Source organism: Salvelinus fontinalis, unplaced genomic scaffold, assembly GCF_029448725.1.
Source record: "Salvelinus fontinalis isolate EN_2023a unplaced genomic scaffold, ASM2944872v1 scaffold_1522, whole genome shotgun sequence".
Classification (NCBI taxonomy): Eukaryota; Metazoa; Chordata; class Actinopteri; order Salmoniformes; family Salmonidae; genus Salvelinus; species Salvelinus fontinalis.
In genome coordinates this window covers 20,143-37,073 of record NW_026601731.1, presented here as the reverse complement: position 1 = coordinate 37,073, position 16,931 = coordinate 20,143, and the positions used below count along the sequence as shown (strand labels likewise).

General features: G+C 41.8%; 1 protein-coding gene across 1 annotated transcript in view; it reads right to left on the bottom strand.

The window, feature by feature from the left end:
- Nucleotides 1-3: 3 nt before the first annotated feature.
- The window catches only part of LOC129849544 (C-Jun-amino-terminal kinase-interacting protein 4-like), a gene marked incomplete at its 3' end in the record, with an annotated part of 36,046 nt that continues 19,118 nt past the window's right edge, over nucleotides 4-16,931 (bottom strand). Inside the window, exons 3-7 of the mRNA XM_055916365.1 lie at nucleotides 12,089-12,159; nucleotides 9,530-9,624; nucleotides 3,844-3,994; nucleotides 1,775-1,864; nucleotides 4-105 (exon numbers count right to left, since the gene is read on the bottom strand). Coding sequence (XP_055772340.1) covers nucleotides 4-105; nucleotides 1,775-1,864; nucleotides 3,844-3,994; nucleotides 9,530-9,624; nucleotides 12,089-12,159 — 509 coding nt within the window. The remainder of the gene's footprint in view (nucleotides 106-1,774; nucleotides 1,865-3,843; nucleotides 3,995-9,529; nucleotides 9,625-12,088; nucleotides 12,160-16,931) is intronic.

Sequence of the window (16,931 nt, the reverse complement as noted above, 5' to 3'; positions counted from 1 at the left end):
CAACTCCATGCTCTTACTGTTTGGCCCCTCCCCTTCCATGGCGACGTCCGAAGCCGTGGTGGACATGGGAGTGATCGACTTCGAGCCAAGGTCCGACAGCTCGTCCTGCAACCACAACCGATAGGGTCATCATAGAGATCATAGAGAGGTCAAGAGTCAAAGGTTAACCCTAACCCTGACCCATTAAGGGATAACATTTTCCTGAACTAGGGCCCGGAGTTTTTCCTGGTAAGGTCATATGCGGAGGAAAAACTCCTGTCTCTAGTGCTAGGTACAGTAGAGACAGGACAGGAACTAAGGAACACAGGGATGTCACCATGGTAACAGTTCAGAGAGGGGAGACACCACAACACCACAGCTCAGCCTGGCTTAAAGCTAACACACTGGAGCTGGGGACAAAACTAAACAAGCACTAGTTAAAGACATTGAGGATACAAGTAGTGCAGACAGAAACCCATCGCCTGTGACTCCCATCAACTTCCATAAAAAATGTATTCTATTATGAGTCAGTTAAGAACAAATTCTTATTTACAATGACGGCCTACCACGGCCAAACCCGGACAATGCTGGGCCAATTGTGTGCCGCCCATTGGGACTCCCAATCACAGCTGGATGTAATTCGGCCTGGATTCAAACCAGGAGCTGTAGTGGCGCCTCTTGCACTGAGATGCAGTGCCTTAGACCACTGCGTCACTCGGGAGTAAAGATCTTTCATTTTAATATATAACATTTCTTAAAGGTATTTCTTTGAAGTGATGACTTTTTCATTGGGAGAAGCTCTAAAAAACCTAAATTGGTATCCATTATTCTGTACAATAGTCAACTATGAATTTGATGGTAGATTATCTATTTTCTGTAGTTTGAGCTCAGGACCAGGAATATGTTGACTGGGACAAGGAAGGGTAGAACACAGTCAACAGCTAATACACACTAATTCACACTTCACATCAGATCACAGGGCTCACATGGACTTCCCAAGAGGTCAGAGGTCAACACAGAACATAAACCAATCATGGGCCCAGTGGATAGTGCCATTCCTTCACTGAGAGACAACAACACAGAACACACACACAACTCAAAGGTCAGCTCATAACAGAAACAAACACAAGATTCACATGAATGACAACACAATAATAAGTGATCTAATCTCCAATGTTAAGTCTAAATTGAGTACAATAAGATATACAACTACAGAGTGTAGTTCTACTGTGTAAAACTACAAAGAGTGATATAACTACGAAGACTGTTATTTAACTACGGAGAGTGGTGTGCATGCTAAAACTGTGAGATAACAACATACTGTGAGACAATTTGCTTCCAAGTTCACGTGAAAAAAATGAAACGGAGCTAGGACAGCAACAGCATGTGAAAGAAGTACAGCTAGTACCATGCAGTTTGGCAAAATGAAACACGACAACATAGAAGCTGAATGGAACCACGCCTTCCCCACTCTACAGACCACTGACTGATCAAAACAGCTCATTTTAGGGGGGAAACTAAATGGAGGTGATCATTGACTTCCTTTAGCTCACTGAGGAGGATCTATCTAGGATTTGAAGGAAATCTGACATGGTTGCATTGGGCTCAGGTGGTCTGTGAAGTGAGGGACTTTGAATAATGCACAAAGAGATGCTGCTTGCTCTGAAAAAATGAAACAGCACACTGAAGACAACTACTAAAGCCCACACACACACACACAACATGGGGCTCTCCATGGCATGTACAAGCGGGTTGCAGTGACGGTTTTCCTATCCACCACCACAGAGACAACTACCTTGCAGTCGTCTGGGAGTGAATTCCCCCAAGAGATCTGCAGCGTACTGTATCCATCCCTTTTCTTTGGGGGGTCGTCTGCATCCAACTGCTTGGGAAGAGAGTTACAATGAAGAAGCACATTTCTGCAGAAGCACTGAGGCAACACACACTGCCAAGCGTGCGTGTGTGTGTGAGTGTGTGTGAGTGTCGGTCTACATTGCTCACAGCTGGTGATGGCTGGCTGAAAGTCAAGGTTATTAGATTCAACATGTCGGAGGTTTTGAGGTGACCAACTAGCCCAGTGGCTACCATCTCACCACAGCTGACTGAAGCCTATGAAGTCCAGTCACTGAACTATACAGAAGAACCCTACTTACATAGTCAGAGTATTATTGTGTCAATGAAGTTTAGAGTTTGAGTTACTCACATACTGACTCTTGGGGTTGAATGCTTATGAGGTCACCCTTATTTATGGAGAACTCAAAAACCGAATTCCAAATTCGAACACACTCGAATTCCAAACTAAATCTGAAAATACATATGTTCACATCTTTCATTGGTGGCTGCAATCTCCCTTTTCTAGGTTATTCTGTATGGGTAAGAGACAGGTTATTGCAATGAATGATTCCGATACTATTTTAAAGGTCCAGGCATCAGAAGCAGTGGTAATCTGGTTGAAATGGCACGCAGCATTTGGTTCATGACTGAGACATATGTTTGCTGTATGAATTGACAGCTGGACGAGAGAGCAGTGCTCAATCAATAGTAGTGAGTGACCGATGGCATTTGTTAATGAACTCAGAGCAGTTCATCTGAAGAGAATACATGTCAGAAAACGATGGTCATGTCAACATGGGGTTTGCACATAACCCCCAACTGGTTCTAATGACATCATTTCAACCAGCTTTGAGCGCTGGGACTGAGTATTTTTAGCCTATATAAAGAAAACCAATACAATCTATAAGAGATACCACTGTCACTACACTTACAGATCAACAATAGACGATTCCATAAAGAAAAAGCTATTTCTAGGTTGGCCATCCCATAAAATGTTATGTAGTAGAACATTTTGACAATCAATACAACTACTCATTTACAAAGAGTCAAAACATCCAATCACGTGCCGGCCTGCGCTCTTTCTCCCCCAGTGATTGGGTGCCTGCCAGCAGCCTTTATCCCAGAATGTACCACGTCACAGACCATCTACCCCTCGTCCCGGAGACCATGCCACACTTCTGAAGGAAGCGGAGCAGCAGCCGAAATAACGCAGGCACCTTTAGGGTATTTTACCACCACTGAAGAGAAAAACAGATATGTACACAGACTCCATCCAGTAATATTCAAAGTGGGGATGCTTATTCCTACCGCTTATGTAAAGGAACTGCAAAGCCCCGTTCAGGACGGTACAATAACACACTGTAAGTCTTTGTGACTGTGGGTCTGTGGGCAGTGTGACGGCATTTGGTTTACTACTGAGAATCTCATCCAGTGCCAGAGAGCGATGATGTCATGATGTTACCATCTGACAGACATCTAACAGCATGAGGACAAATGACTAAATAAGGAGCATTCTATCTTGCTAAGTTATGCATATTCATGAAGTTGGCCCTCTGAAACATGTCCTGAGGAGGGGGGGGGGGGGGGGGGGGGGGGCGGTTGTATGAATACACAGAAGCCCCTGTCAGATCCGTCTAGAAGACATCACAGAGGGGTGCCGACTCTCTCCCCTCAGAGCCCTCTCTAAAGGCCTCTTCATTAGGCATGCTAAGCGTGCCTAGTCCAAAGCCCTGTGCTCTAAGCACATGAGAGGGAGGAAACAATAGGAGGCAGCCACTTCAGACTATTGAGGCCACCCTTGCTCTCTCACATTGTGCGTGATTAGTCCAAAGCCCCCCTTCCTGCAGAAAGAGCCATTTCAAATGTATTTCAACAGGGCCCTATAGCCTCACCTAGGCAGAAATAAACAGACTCAGGTTTATTCAAATATATCTGATCATTAAAATAGACAGTTTCATTGCCCCCATTTTTTTCTAGGCTGTGCCAATCACATGTCTGTGTATCTGTTATCGAGCCGTCCCTATTTCCCACCTTGAGGCTGGCATTGGAGCGCGGATGTTCCAGGTCGTTGAATCTCCAGGCCTCTGCGCCCGGCGTCTCAGACCTGGCCTGGAGGTCAGGGGTCAGAACTGACCCCCCTCCTGACATGGGGAAGACACCCAGAGACATGGGACGCTCTTTCCTAGAGAGACAGAAGAGGAAGAGGGTCAGTCAGATTATACAGTGTGAGGGACATGTTTAGCATGACTGGCTACACTAACTACACTATAAATATATCTGGCCATTCGTATTGACAACGTTTAAAAAACATTCTGATGAGCTAGTTAAAAAGCTAAGACTTAAAGTGGGCTTATTTTTTAGAAACAGATCTTGCCTCTCCCTAAACAGTAGGAAGCAGATTGTACAGTCAACTTTACTGCCAGTTGTTGACTATGGTGACACCATTTACCAGAATGCAGCAGCCAATAAAGGAAACACCAACATAAAGTGTCTTAATAGGGTGTTGGGCCACAATGAGCCAGAACAGCTTCACTGCACCTTGACATTGAGTCTACAAGTGTCTGGAACTCTATTGGAAGGATGTGACACCATTCTACCACAAGAAATTCTTGTTGATGGTGGTGGAAAATGCTGTCTCAGGCACCGCTTCAGAATCTCCCATAAGCAGTTGTCACGTTCCTGACCTATTTATGTTAGTTGTTATGTGTGTTAGTTGGTCAGGACGTGAGGTTGGGTGGGCATTCTATGTTTTCTGTTTCTGTGTTGGTTTTGGGTTGCCTGGTATGGCTCTTAATTAGAGGCAGGTGTTTGGCGTTCCTCTAATTAAGAGTCATATTTAGGTAGGCGTTGTCACAGTGTTCGTTGTGGGTGATTGTCTCCTGTGTTTGTGTATGTCGTTGCGCCACACGGGACTGGTTTCGGTTTGTTTGTTAAGTGTCTTTTATGTGTAGGCTTTTTTCCCTGTTCGTGCGTTCTCGTGTGTTATGTGAGTCCGTCGTTCAGATCTGTTCTACACCGTTTATTTGTTTTGTTAGTGTATAGTCAAGTTCGTGTTTTTTCGTCTTGTCAATAAATTCAGTATGTATTCAAACTCCACTGCGCCTTGGTTCAATCCCTGCTCCTCTTCGGATGAAGAAGAGGAGGACAGCCGTTACAGCAGTGGTGGAAAAAGTACTCAATTCTCATACTTGAGGAAAAGTAAAAACACCTTAATTGAAAACCACTCAAGTAAAAGTCACCCAGTAAAATATTACTTGAGTAAAAGACAAAGTATTTGGTTTTAAATATACTTGAGTACCAAAAGTAAATGTAGTTGCTAAAATATACTGTAGTATCAAAAGTAAAAGTACAAATAATAATAAAAAATCCATATATTAGGCAAATCAGACAGCACAATTTTCTTGTTTTATAAATTCACGGATAGCCAGAGTCACACTCCAACACTCTGACATCCTTACAAACAAAGCATGTGTGAGTCCGCCAGATCAGAGGCAGTAGGGATGACCAGGGATGTTCTCCTGATAAGTGTGCGAATTGGACCATTTTCTGTCCTGCTAAGCATTCAACATGTAACGAGTACTTTTGAGTGTCAGGAAAAATGTATGGAGTAAAAAGGACATAGTATTCTTTAGGAATGTAGTGAAGTAAAAGTACATCACCGGGGCCAAGCTTCCTGCCATCCAGGATCTCTATACCAGGCAGTGTCAGAGGAAGGCCATAAAAATTGTCAAAGACTCCAGCCACCCTAGTCATAGACTGTTCTCTCTGCTACCGCACAGCAAGCAGTACCGGAGTTCCAAGTCTAGGTCCAAGAGGCTTCTAAACAGCTTCTACCCCCCAAGCCATAAGACTCCTGAACAGCTATTCAAATGGCTACCCAGACTATTTGCATTCCCCCCCCCCCCCCATCTACTCTGCTGCTACTCTCTGTTATTATCTATGCATAGTCACTTTAATAACTCTACCTACATGTACATATTACCTTAATTACCTCGACACCAGTGCCCCCGCACATTGACTATGTACCGGTACCCCCTGTATATAGCCCCCACATTGACTCTGTTCCCGGTACCCCCTGTATATAGCCTCCACATTGACTCTGTACCAGTACCCCCTGTATATAGCCTCCACATTGACTCTGTTCCCGGTACCCCCTGTATATAGCCTCCACATTGGCCCTGTTCCCGGTACCCCCTGTATATAGCCTCCACATTGACTCTGTACCGGTACCCCCTGTATATAGCCTCCACATTGACTCTGTACCGTTACCCCCTGTATTTAGCCTCCACATTGACTCTGTACCGTTACCCCCTGTATATAGTCTCCACATTGACTCTGTACCGTTACCCCCTGTGTATAGCCTCCACATTGACTCTGTACCGGTACCCCCTGTATATAGCCTCCACATTGACTCTGTACCGTTACCCCCTGTATTTAGCCTCCACATTGACTCTGTACCGTTACCCCCTGTATATAGTCTCCACATTGACTCTGTACCGTTACCCCCTGTTTATAGCCTCCACATTGACTCTGTACCGTTACCCCCTGTATATAGCCTCCACATTGACTCTGTACCGGTACCCCCTGTATATAGCCTCCACATTGACTCTGTACCTTTACCCCCTGTATATAGCCCCCACATTGACTCTGTTCCCGGTACCCCCTGTATATAGCCTCCACATTGACTCTGTACCGTTACCCCCTGTATATAGCCTCCACATCGACTCTGTACCGTTACCCCCTGTATATAGCCTCCACATTGACTCTGTACCGTTACCCCCTGTATATAGCCTCCACATTGACTCTGTACCGTTACCCCCTGTATATAGCCTCCACATTGACTCTGTACCGTTACCCCCTGTATATAGCCTCCACATTGACTCTGTACCGTTACCCCCTGTATATAGCCTCCACATTGACTCTGTACCGTTACCCCCTGTATATAGCCTCCACATTGACTCTGTACCGGTACCCCCTGTATATAGCCCCGCTATTGTTATTTACTGCTGCTCTTACCTCTTACTTTTTGGGGGGGTATTTTATTAAAACTGCATTGTTGGTTAAAACTTCTCTGATCTACGGATCCCGCATACGGGTTTGAATTCGACAACATACGGTGATCGCCACAAATAGTCATTTTAAACATTCCTGAAAATACAAGTGTCTCACATGCTTCAAAAGCCTAGAATCTTGCTAATCCAACTGCGTTGTCAGATTTAAAAAAGGATTTACTGCGAAAGAATACGATGCGATTATCTGAGCACAGAGCCCCATACCAAACTACTTTTTCAACCAGCACTGGCGTAACAGAATCACAGATTGCAATGAAATAAATAATTTACCTTTGAAGATCTTGCTCTGTTTGCAATCCCAAGGCTCATTGTTACACAATGAATGGTCTTTTGTTCGGTTAAATCCATTTTTATAGCCTAACACGAAACATTTTGTGAACGCTTATCTCGTTGAATTTCGTGTCATTACATTTTTGACGAAACATTCGATGTAAATACACAGACTAAACCTGACTTTATCCAGTCATGTTTGGTTTCCTTGCAATCAACTGTTTGTTTGTAACACAACCAAACTTGATGGGTCATTTCGCGGGATGTATTGACCCGGAAAAAACGATTGGAGGACAAGTAACGACCTCATTGTGCACCAATTATATGACCGCTGTTTCGTTGATTGACTGTATTTTAACCCAATGACCACTGATCGTCTTGAAATCTATCTGGGTAGATAGCCAATGAGCAGAGGTAAACGGTAATATCTAATGTTTGTGTTTTGGAAGACCAACCCATGTAGTAAACTCCGGCGTAAAGACGGTCATTCGCCATTGAAGTTTCATACTGGAAGTAGCCAAACTCATTACGCACAGCACTGTTTCGGTAACAAGCATCTTCAGATGTTTGTATATCAAAAATCATGGCGAATAAGTCAGGGAAAGCTAAATCTAAGACTAGATATACGAATGTAGACAAAATTATAGAGGAAATTGATCGTGAAAGTGAAACATATGCTTTTGGAAGACGACTCAGTTAGCGACCATGACTCAAATGGAAGCATATTTTTTGAACGGAGAGGACATTGTTTTGGACTGGTAAGTTCTTCTCATGCTAATGCCGTTGTTTGAAATTAATAATATAAAATATTATTTGTGATTGTTTTTACATTTTATTTGCAATATATAAAAATGTAATGAAATATGTAAAGTACACATTGGCTATGCTTCCTCAACTCAGTCTACATATTATGGATTAGAGGGAGCATGGTCGAGATGCGTGTGTCTGCCGCCAACGTGTCCATCCCCAACGTGTGTCCATCCCCCTCTGAAGCTGGTTCATCCTGCTGGACCCCTGCTGTCTCTGGTTCCACACCTCCCGGGCCATCTAGAGGTAAACTTCTCATATTTACTCTTGAGGGCTATATAAATTGATTTGATAGAGGACCGAGGGTCTTCCAAATATTGAAAGTGTGTAAATAGTTACCCATGTTATTTTGTAAATGTATATATTTTTTCCCCCATTTTTCCCCCCATTTTTTTTCTCTCCATTTTTTTGGGGGGTGTGTTAGAATACCATTTTGATATTTTGTATATAGTTATTTGTTTCAAAATGTATACCTTCACCAATTTGGCCACTTGGGTACATTTGGGCTACTTGTGTGGGACACCTGGGTGACTTCATGATAAATGTCATGTAGCACACTCATTTTGGAAGTTATCATTCTGAAACTTTGCACAAGTACTGTTGCCCTCTTAGGTTTTTCACTGAAATTGTCCCCATATTCATATCTGAATGTTTGTTTTATCTTGTTCATTTTAAAGATGATGATACAACAATTAAAAAGAAAAAACGTATGATTTTTTCATTGTATTATCTAAACCAGATCTATTGTGTTATATTCTCATACATCCAATTCACATTTACACAAACTTCAGAGTGTTTTCTTTCAAATGGTACCAATAATATGCATATCCTTGCTCCTGGGCCTGAGCTAGAGGCAGTTAGATTTGGGTATGTCTTCAGGCGGAAATTGAAAGAAGGAGGGGGGTAGTTATAAGAGGTTTTAGGGGCTTGTAAGAAAGCATTTCACTGTTAGGTCTACACCTGTTGTATTCTGCACATGTGACTAATTTGATTTGATAAGTTCTCAAAAATATTAATAGTAAAGTACAGATACCAAAAATATGACTTCAGTAGTACTTTAATGTATTTTTATTTAAGTTATTTTTCATGCTCATCAACTCTGTCTCCCGAGTGGCACAGCAGTCTAAGGAACTGCATCTCTGTGCAATAAGTATCACTACAGTCCCTGGTTTGAATCCAGGCTGTATCACATCAGGCCGTGATTGGGTGTCCCATATGGCAGTGCACAATTGGCCCAGTGTTGCCCGGGGTAGGCCGTCATTGTAAATAACAATTTGTTCTTAACTGACTTGCCTTGTTAAATAAAGGTTAAATTTTTTTTAAAGTTAAATAATCAAACCACTCATCCCCTGTGGATGGGGTCATTTTCATCCTATGGGGGCATAGCCATGGTAGCCAAAATAATGGCCTGCCCAGAATATTTATTTATGCATGATGGGATGTTAATTTCTTAATTATCTCAGGAAACAGACTAATGTGGAAGTACCTGTTTTCAATAGACTTTGTACCCTCATTTAATCAAGTGTTTCCATTATTTTGGCAGTTACCTGTATAACACCAAGACTTACCTGACTCTGCCCACCGTTCCAGAGTCTGAAGTCTCTACTACACTCATATGGTGGAGCTTGATCCTCTCTACATGCTCCATGTAGTTATGGATCATCTGTAATGGACAGAACAGAGAGGTTAGTTCTACATGTTCTGTGTTGTTATGGATCATCTGTAACGGACAGAACAGACAGGTTAGTTCTACATGCTCTGTGTTGTTATGGATCCTCTGTAACGGACAGAACAGAGAGGTTAGTTCTACATGCTCCATGTAGTTATGGATCATCTGTAATGGACAGAACAGAGAGGTTAGTTCTACATGTTCTGTGTTGTTATGGATCATCTGTAATGGACAGAACAGACAGGTTAGTTCTACATGATCTGTGTTGTTATGGATCATCTGTAACGGACAGAACAGACAGGTTAGTTCTACATGCTCCATGTAGTTATGGATCATCTGTAATGGACAGAACAGACAGGTTAGTTCTACATGATCTGTGTTGTTATGGATCATCTGTAACGGACAGAACAGACAGGTTAGTTCTACATGCTCCATGTAGTTATGGATCATCTGTAATGGACAGAACAGACAGGTTAGTTCTACATGATCTGTGTTGTTATGGATCATCTGTAACGGACAGAACAGACAGGTTAGTTCTACATGCTCCATGTAGTTATGGATCATCTGTAATGGACAGAACAGACAGGTTAGTTCTACATGATCTGTGTTGTTATGGATCATCTGTAACGGACAGAACAGACTGGTTAGTTCTACATGTTCTGTGTTGTTATGGATCATCTGTAATGGACAGAACAGAGAGGTTAGTTCTACATGTTCTGTGTTGTTATGGATCATCTGTAATGGACAGAACAGAGAGGTTAGTTCTACATGTTCTGTGTTGTTATGGATCATCTGTAATGGACAGAACAGAGAGGTTAGTTCTACATGCTCTGTGTTGTTATGGATCATCTGTAATGGACAGAACAGACAGGTTAGTTCTACATGCTCTGTGTTGTTGTGGATCATCTGTAACGGACAGAACAGACTGGTTAGTTCTACATGTTCTGTGTTGTTATGGATCATCTGTAATGGACAGAACAGACTGGTTAGTTCTACATGCTCCATGTAGTTATGGATCATCTGTAATGGACAGAACAGACTGGTTAGTTCTACATGTTCTGTGTTGTTATGGATCATCTGTAACGGACAGAACAGAGAGGTTAGTTCTACATGCTCTGTGTTGTTATGGATCATCTGTAATGGACGGAACAGACAGGTTAGTTCTACATGTTCTGTGTTGTTATGGATCATCTGTAACGGACAGAACAGACAGGTTAGTTCTACATGCTCTGTGTAGTTATGGATCATCTGTAATGGACAGAACAGACTGGTTAGTTCTACATGTTCTGTGTTGTTATGGATCATCTGTAATGGACAGAACAGAGAGGTTAGTTCTACATGCTCTGTGTTGTTATGGATCATCTGTAATGGACAGAACAGACTGGTTAGTTCTACATGTTCTGTGTTGTTATGGATCATCTGTAACGGACAGAACAGAGAGGTTAGTTCTACATGCTCTGTGTTGTTATGGATCATCTGTAACGGACGGAACAGACAGGTTAGTTCTACATGCTCTGTGTAGTTATGGATCATCTGTAATGGACAGAACAGACTGGTTAGTTCTACATGTTCTGTGTTGTTATGGATCATCTGTAACGGACAGAACAGAGAGGTTAGTTCTACATGCTCTGTGTTGTTATGGATCATCTGTAACGGACGGAACAGACAGGTTAGTTCTACATGCTCTGTGTAGTTATGGATCATCTGTAATGGACAGAACAGACTGGTTAGTTCTACATGCTCTGTGTTGTTATGGATCATCTGTAATGGACAGAACAGACAGGTTAGTTCTACATGCTCTGTGTTGTTATGGATCATCTGTAATGGACAGAACAGAGAGGTTAGTTCTACATGTTCTGTGTTGTTATGGATCATCTGTAACGGACGGAACAGAGAGGTTAGTTCTACATGCTCCATGTAGTTATGGATCATCTGTAATGGACAGAACAGAGAGGTTAGTTCTACATGTTCTGTGTTGTTATGGATCATCTGTAATGGACAGAACAGACTGGTTAGTTCTACATGCTCCATGTAGTTATGGATCATCTGTAATGGACAGAACAGACAGGTTAGTTCTACATGTTCCATGTAGTTATGGATCATCTGTAATGGACGGAACAGACAGGTTAGTTCTACATGCTCTGTGTAGTTATGGATCATCTGTAATGGACAGAACAGACTGGTTAGTTCTACATGCTCCATGTAGTTATGGATCATCTGTAATGGACAGAACAGACAGGTTAGTTCTACATGCTCTGTGTAGTTATGGATCATCTGTAATGGACAGAACAGAGAGGTTAGTTCTACATGCTCTGTGTTGTTGTGGATCATCTGTAACGGACAGAACAGAGAGGTTAGTTTTACTTTTGGTACTTGAAATCTTATTCTTAGGAAAACAGTACAGATAGGAAGAGCTCCCTCTTTTCTCCCTTTTCTCTCTCTCTCTCTCTCTCTTTACCTCTGTGTGTCTTTGATGGAGTGAGTTGAACTCCTTCTTCAGCTCAGACTCTCGCTCTTCCATCCTGCCGACTGAAAGAGAAGAGAAGAAAGAACATAAGTCAGACAGTCAGTCAGATTATCACTTTGTCAGACAGTCAGTCAGTCAGATTATCACTTTGTCAGACAGTCAGTCAGTCAGATTATCAATTTGTCTGACAGACAGACAGTCAGTCAGATTATCAGTTTGTCAGACAGACAGACAGTCAGTCAGATTATCAGCTTGTCAGACAGTCAGTCAGTCAGATGATCAGTTTGTCAGACTGTCAGTCAGTCAGATGATCAGTTTGTCAGACCGTCAGTCAGTCAGATGATCAGTTTGTCAGACAGTCAGTCAATCAGATGATCAGTTTGTCAGACAGACAGTCTATCAGATGATCAGTTTGTCAAACAGACAGTCAGTCAGATGATCAGTTTGTCAGACAGACAGTCAGTCAGATGATCAGTTTGTCAGACAGACAGACAGTCAATCAGATGATCAGCTTGTCAGACAGTCTATCAGATGATCTGTTTGTCAAACAGACAGTCAATCAGATGATCAGTTTGTCAGACAGTCAGTCAGATGATCAGTTTGTCAGACAGACAGTCTATCAGATGATCAGTTTGTCAAACAGACAGTCAATCAGATGATCAGTTTGTCAGACAGACAGTTAGCTGATTAGTTTGTCAGACAGACAGTCAGTCAGATGATCAGTTTGTCAGACAGTCAGTCAATCAGATGATCAGTTTGTCAGACAGACAGTCTATCAGATGATCAGTTTGTCAAGAAGAAAGTCTATCAGATGATCAGTTTGTCAAACAGACAGTCAGTCAGATGATCAGTTTGTCAGACAGACAGTCAGTCAGATGATCAGTTTGTCAGACAGACAGACAGTCAATCAGATGATCAGCTTGTCAGACAGTCTATCAGATGATCTGTTTGTCAAACAGACAGTCAATCAGATGATCAGTTTGTCAGACAGTCAGTCAGATGATCAGTTTGTCAGACAGACAGTCTATCAGATGATCAGTTTGTCAAACAGACAGTCAATCAGATGATCAGTTTGTCAGACAGACAGTTAGCTGATTAGTTTGTCAGACAGACAGTCAGTCAGATGATCAGTTTGTCAGACAGACAGTCTATCAGATGATCAGTTTGTCAAACAGACAGTCAATCAGATGATCAGTTTGTCAGACAGACAGTTAGCTGATTAGTTTGTCAGACAGACAGTCAGTCAGATGATCAGTTTGTCAGACAGTCAGTCAATCAGATGATCAGTTTGTCAGACAGACAGTCTATCAGATGATCAGTTTGTCAAGAAGAAAGTCTATCAGATGATCAGTTTGTCAAACAGACAGTCAGATGATTAGTTTGTCAGACAGTCAGTCAATCAGATGATCAGTTTGTCAGACAGTCAGTCAATCAGATGATCAGTTTGTCAAACAGACAGTCAATCAGATGATCAGTTTGTCAGACAGTCAGTCTATCAGATGATCAGTTTGTCAAACAGACAGTCAGATGATTAGTTTGTCAGACAGTCAGTCAATCAGATGATCAGTTTGTCAAACAGACAGTCTATCAGATGATCAGTTTGTCAAACAGACAGTCAGATGATTAGTTTGTCAGACAGTCAGTCAATCAGATGATCGGTTTGTCAGACAGTCAGTCAATCAGATGATCAGTTTGTCAAACAGACAGTCTATCAGATGATCAGTTTGTCAGACAGTCAGTCTATCAGATGATCAGTTTGTCAAACAGACAGTCAGATGATCAGTTTGTCAGACAGTCAGTCAATCAGATGATCAGTTTGTCAAACAGACAGTCTATCAGATGATCAGTTTGTCAGACAGTCAGTCTATCAGATGATCAGTTTGTCAAACAGACAGTCAGATGATCAGTTTGTCAGACAGTCAGTCAATCAGATGATCAGTTTGTCAAACAGACAGTCTATCAGATGATCAGTTTGTCAAACAGACAGTCTATCAGATGATCAGTTTGTCAAACAGACAGTCAGATGATTAGTTTGTCAGACAGTCAGTCAATCAGATGATCAGTTTGTCAGACAGACAGTCTATCAGATGATCAGTTTGTCAAACAGACAGTCTATCAGATGATCAGTTTGTCAGACCGTCAGTCAGTCAGATGATCAGTTTGTCAGACAGTCAGTCAATCAGATGATCAGTTTGTCAGACAGACAGTCTATCAGATGATCAGTTTGTCAAACAGACAGTCTATCAGATGATCAGTTTGTCAGACCGTCAGTCAGTCAGATGATCAGTTTGTCAAACAGACAGTCAGATGATCAGTTTGTCAAACAGACAGTCTATCAGATGATCAGTTTGTCAAACAGACAGTCTATCAGATGATCAGTTTGTCAAACAGACAGTCAGATGATTAGTTTGTCAGACAGTCAGTCAATCAGATGATCAGCTTGTCAGACAGTCAGTCAGTCAGATGATCAGTTTGTCAGACTGTCAGTCAGTCAGATGATCAGTTTGTCAGACCGTCAGTCAGTCAGATGATCAGTTTGTCAGACAGTCAGTCAATCAGATGATCAGTTTGTCAGACAGACAGTCTATCAGATGATCAGTTTGTCAAACAGACAGTCAGTCAGATGATCAGTTTGTCAGACAGACAGTCAGTCAGATGATCAGTTTGTCAGACAGACAGACAGTCAATCAGATGATCAGCTTGTCAGACAGTCTATCAGATGATCTGTTTGTCAAACAGACAGTCAATCAGATGATCAGTTTGTCAGACAGTCAGTCAGATGATCAGTTTGTCAGACAGACAGTCTATCAGATGATCAGTTTGTCAAACAGACAGTCAATCAGATGATCAGTTTGTCAGACAGACAGTTAGCTGATTAGTTTGTCAGACAGACAGTCAGTCAGATGATCAGTTTGTCAGACAGTCAGTCAATCAGATGATCAGTTTGTCAGACAGACAGTCTATCAGATGATCAGTTTGTCAAGAAGAAAGTCTATCAGATGATCAGTTTGTCAAACAGACAGTCAGTCAGATGATCAGTTTGTCAGACAGACAGTCAGTCAGATGATCAGTTTGTCAGACAGACAGACAGTCAATCAGATGATCAGCTTGTCAGACAGTCTATCAGATGATCTGTTTGTCAAACAGACAGTCAATCAGATGATCAGTTTGTCAGACAGTCAGTCAGATGATCAGTTTGTCAGACAGACAGTCTATCAGATGATCAGTTTGTCAAACAGACAGTCAATCAGATGATCAGTTTGTCAGACAGACAGTTAGCTGATTAGTTTGTCAGACAGACAGTCAGTCAGATGATCAGTTTGTCAGACAGACAGTCTATCAGATGATCAGTTTGTCAAACAGACAGTCAATCAGATGATCAGTTTGTCAGACAGACAGTTAGCTGATTAGTTTGTCAGACAGACAGTCAGTCAGATGATCAGTTTGTCAGACAGTCAGTCAATCAGATGATCAGTTTGTCAGACAGACAGTCTATCAGATGATCAGTTTGTCAAGAAGAAAGTCTATCAGATGATCAGTTTGTCAAACAGACAGTCAGATGATTCGTTTGTCAGACAGTCAGTCAATCAGATGATCAGTTTGTCAGACAGTCAGTCAATCAGATGATCAGTTTGTCAAACAGACAGTCAATCAGATGATCAGTTTGTCAGACAGTCAGTCTATCAGATGATCAGTTTGTCAAACAGACAGTCAGATGATTAGTTTGTCAGACAGTCAGTCAATCAGATGATCAGTTTGTCAAACAGACAGTCTATCAGATGATCAGTTTGTCAAACAGACAGTCAGATGATTAGTTTGTCAGACAGTCAGTCAATCAGATGATCGGTTTGTCAGACAGTCAGTCAATCAGATGATCAGTTTGTCAAACAGACAGTCTATCAGATGATCAGTTTGTCAGACAGTCAGTCTATCAGATGATCAGTTTGTCAAACAGACAGTCAGATGATCAGTTTGTCAGACAGTCAGTCAATCAGATGATCAGTTTGTCAAACAGACAGTCTATCAGATGATCAGTTTGTCAAACAGACAGTCAGATGATCAGTTTGTCAAACAGACAGTCTATCAGATGATCAGTCTGTCAAACAGACAGTCTATCAGATGATCAGTTTGTCAAACAGACAGTCAGATGATTAGTTTGTCAGACAGTCAGTCAATCAGATGATCAGTTTGTCAGACAGACAGTCTATCAGATGATCAGTTTGTCAAACAGACAGTCTATCAGATGATCAGTTTGTCAAACAGACAGTCAGATGATCAGTTTGTCAAACAGACAGTCTATCAGATGATCAGTTTGTCAAACAGACAGTCTATCAGATGATCAGTTTGTCAAACAGACAGTCAGATGATTAGTTTGTCAGACAGTCAGTCAATCAGATGATCAGTTTGTCAGACAGACAGTCTATCAGATGATCAGTTTGTCAAACAGACAGTCAGATGATCAGTTTGTCAAACAGACAGTCTATCAGATGATCAGTTTGTCAGACAGACAGTCTATCAGATGATCAGTTTGTCAAACAGACAGTCTATCAGATGATCAGTTTGTCAAACAGACAGTCAGATGATCAGTTTGTCAAACAGACAGTCTATCAGATGATCAGTTTGTCAAACAGACAGTCTATCAGATGATCAGTTTGTCAAACAGACAGTCTATCAGATGATCAGTTTGTCAAACAGACAGTCAGATGATTAGTTTGTCAGACAGTCACTCAATCAGATGATCAGTTTGTCAGACAGACAGTCTATCAGATGATCAGTTTGTCAAGAAGAAAGTCTATCAGATGATCAGTTTGTCAAACAGACAGTCAGTCAGATG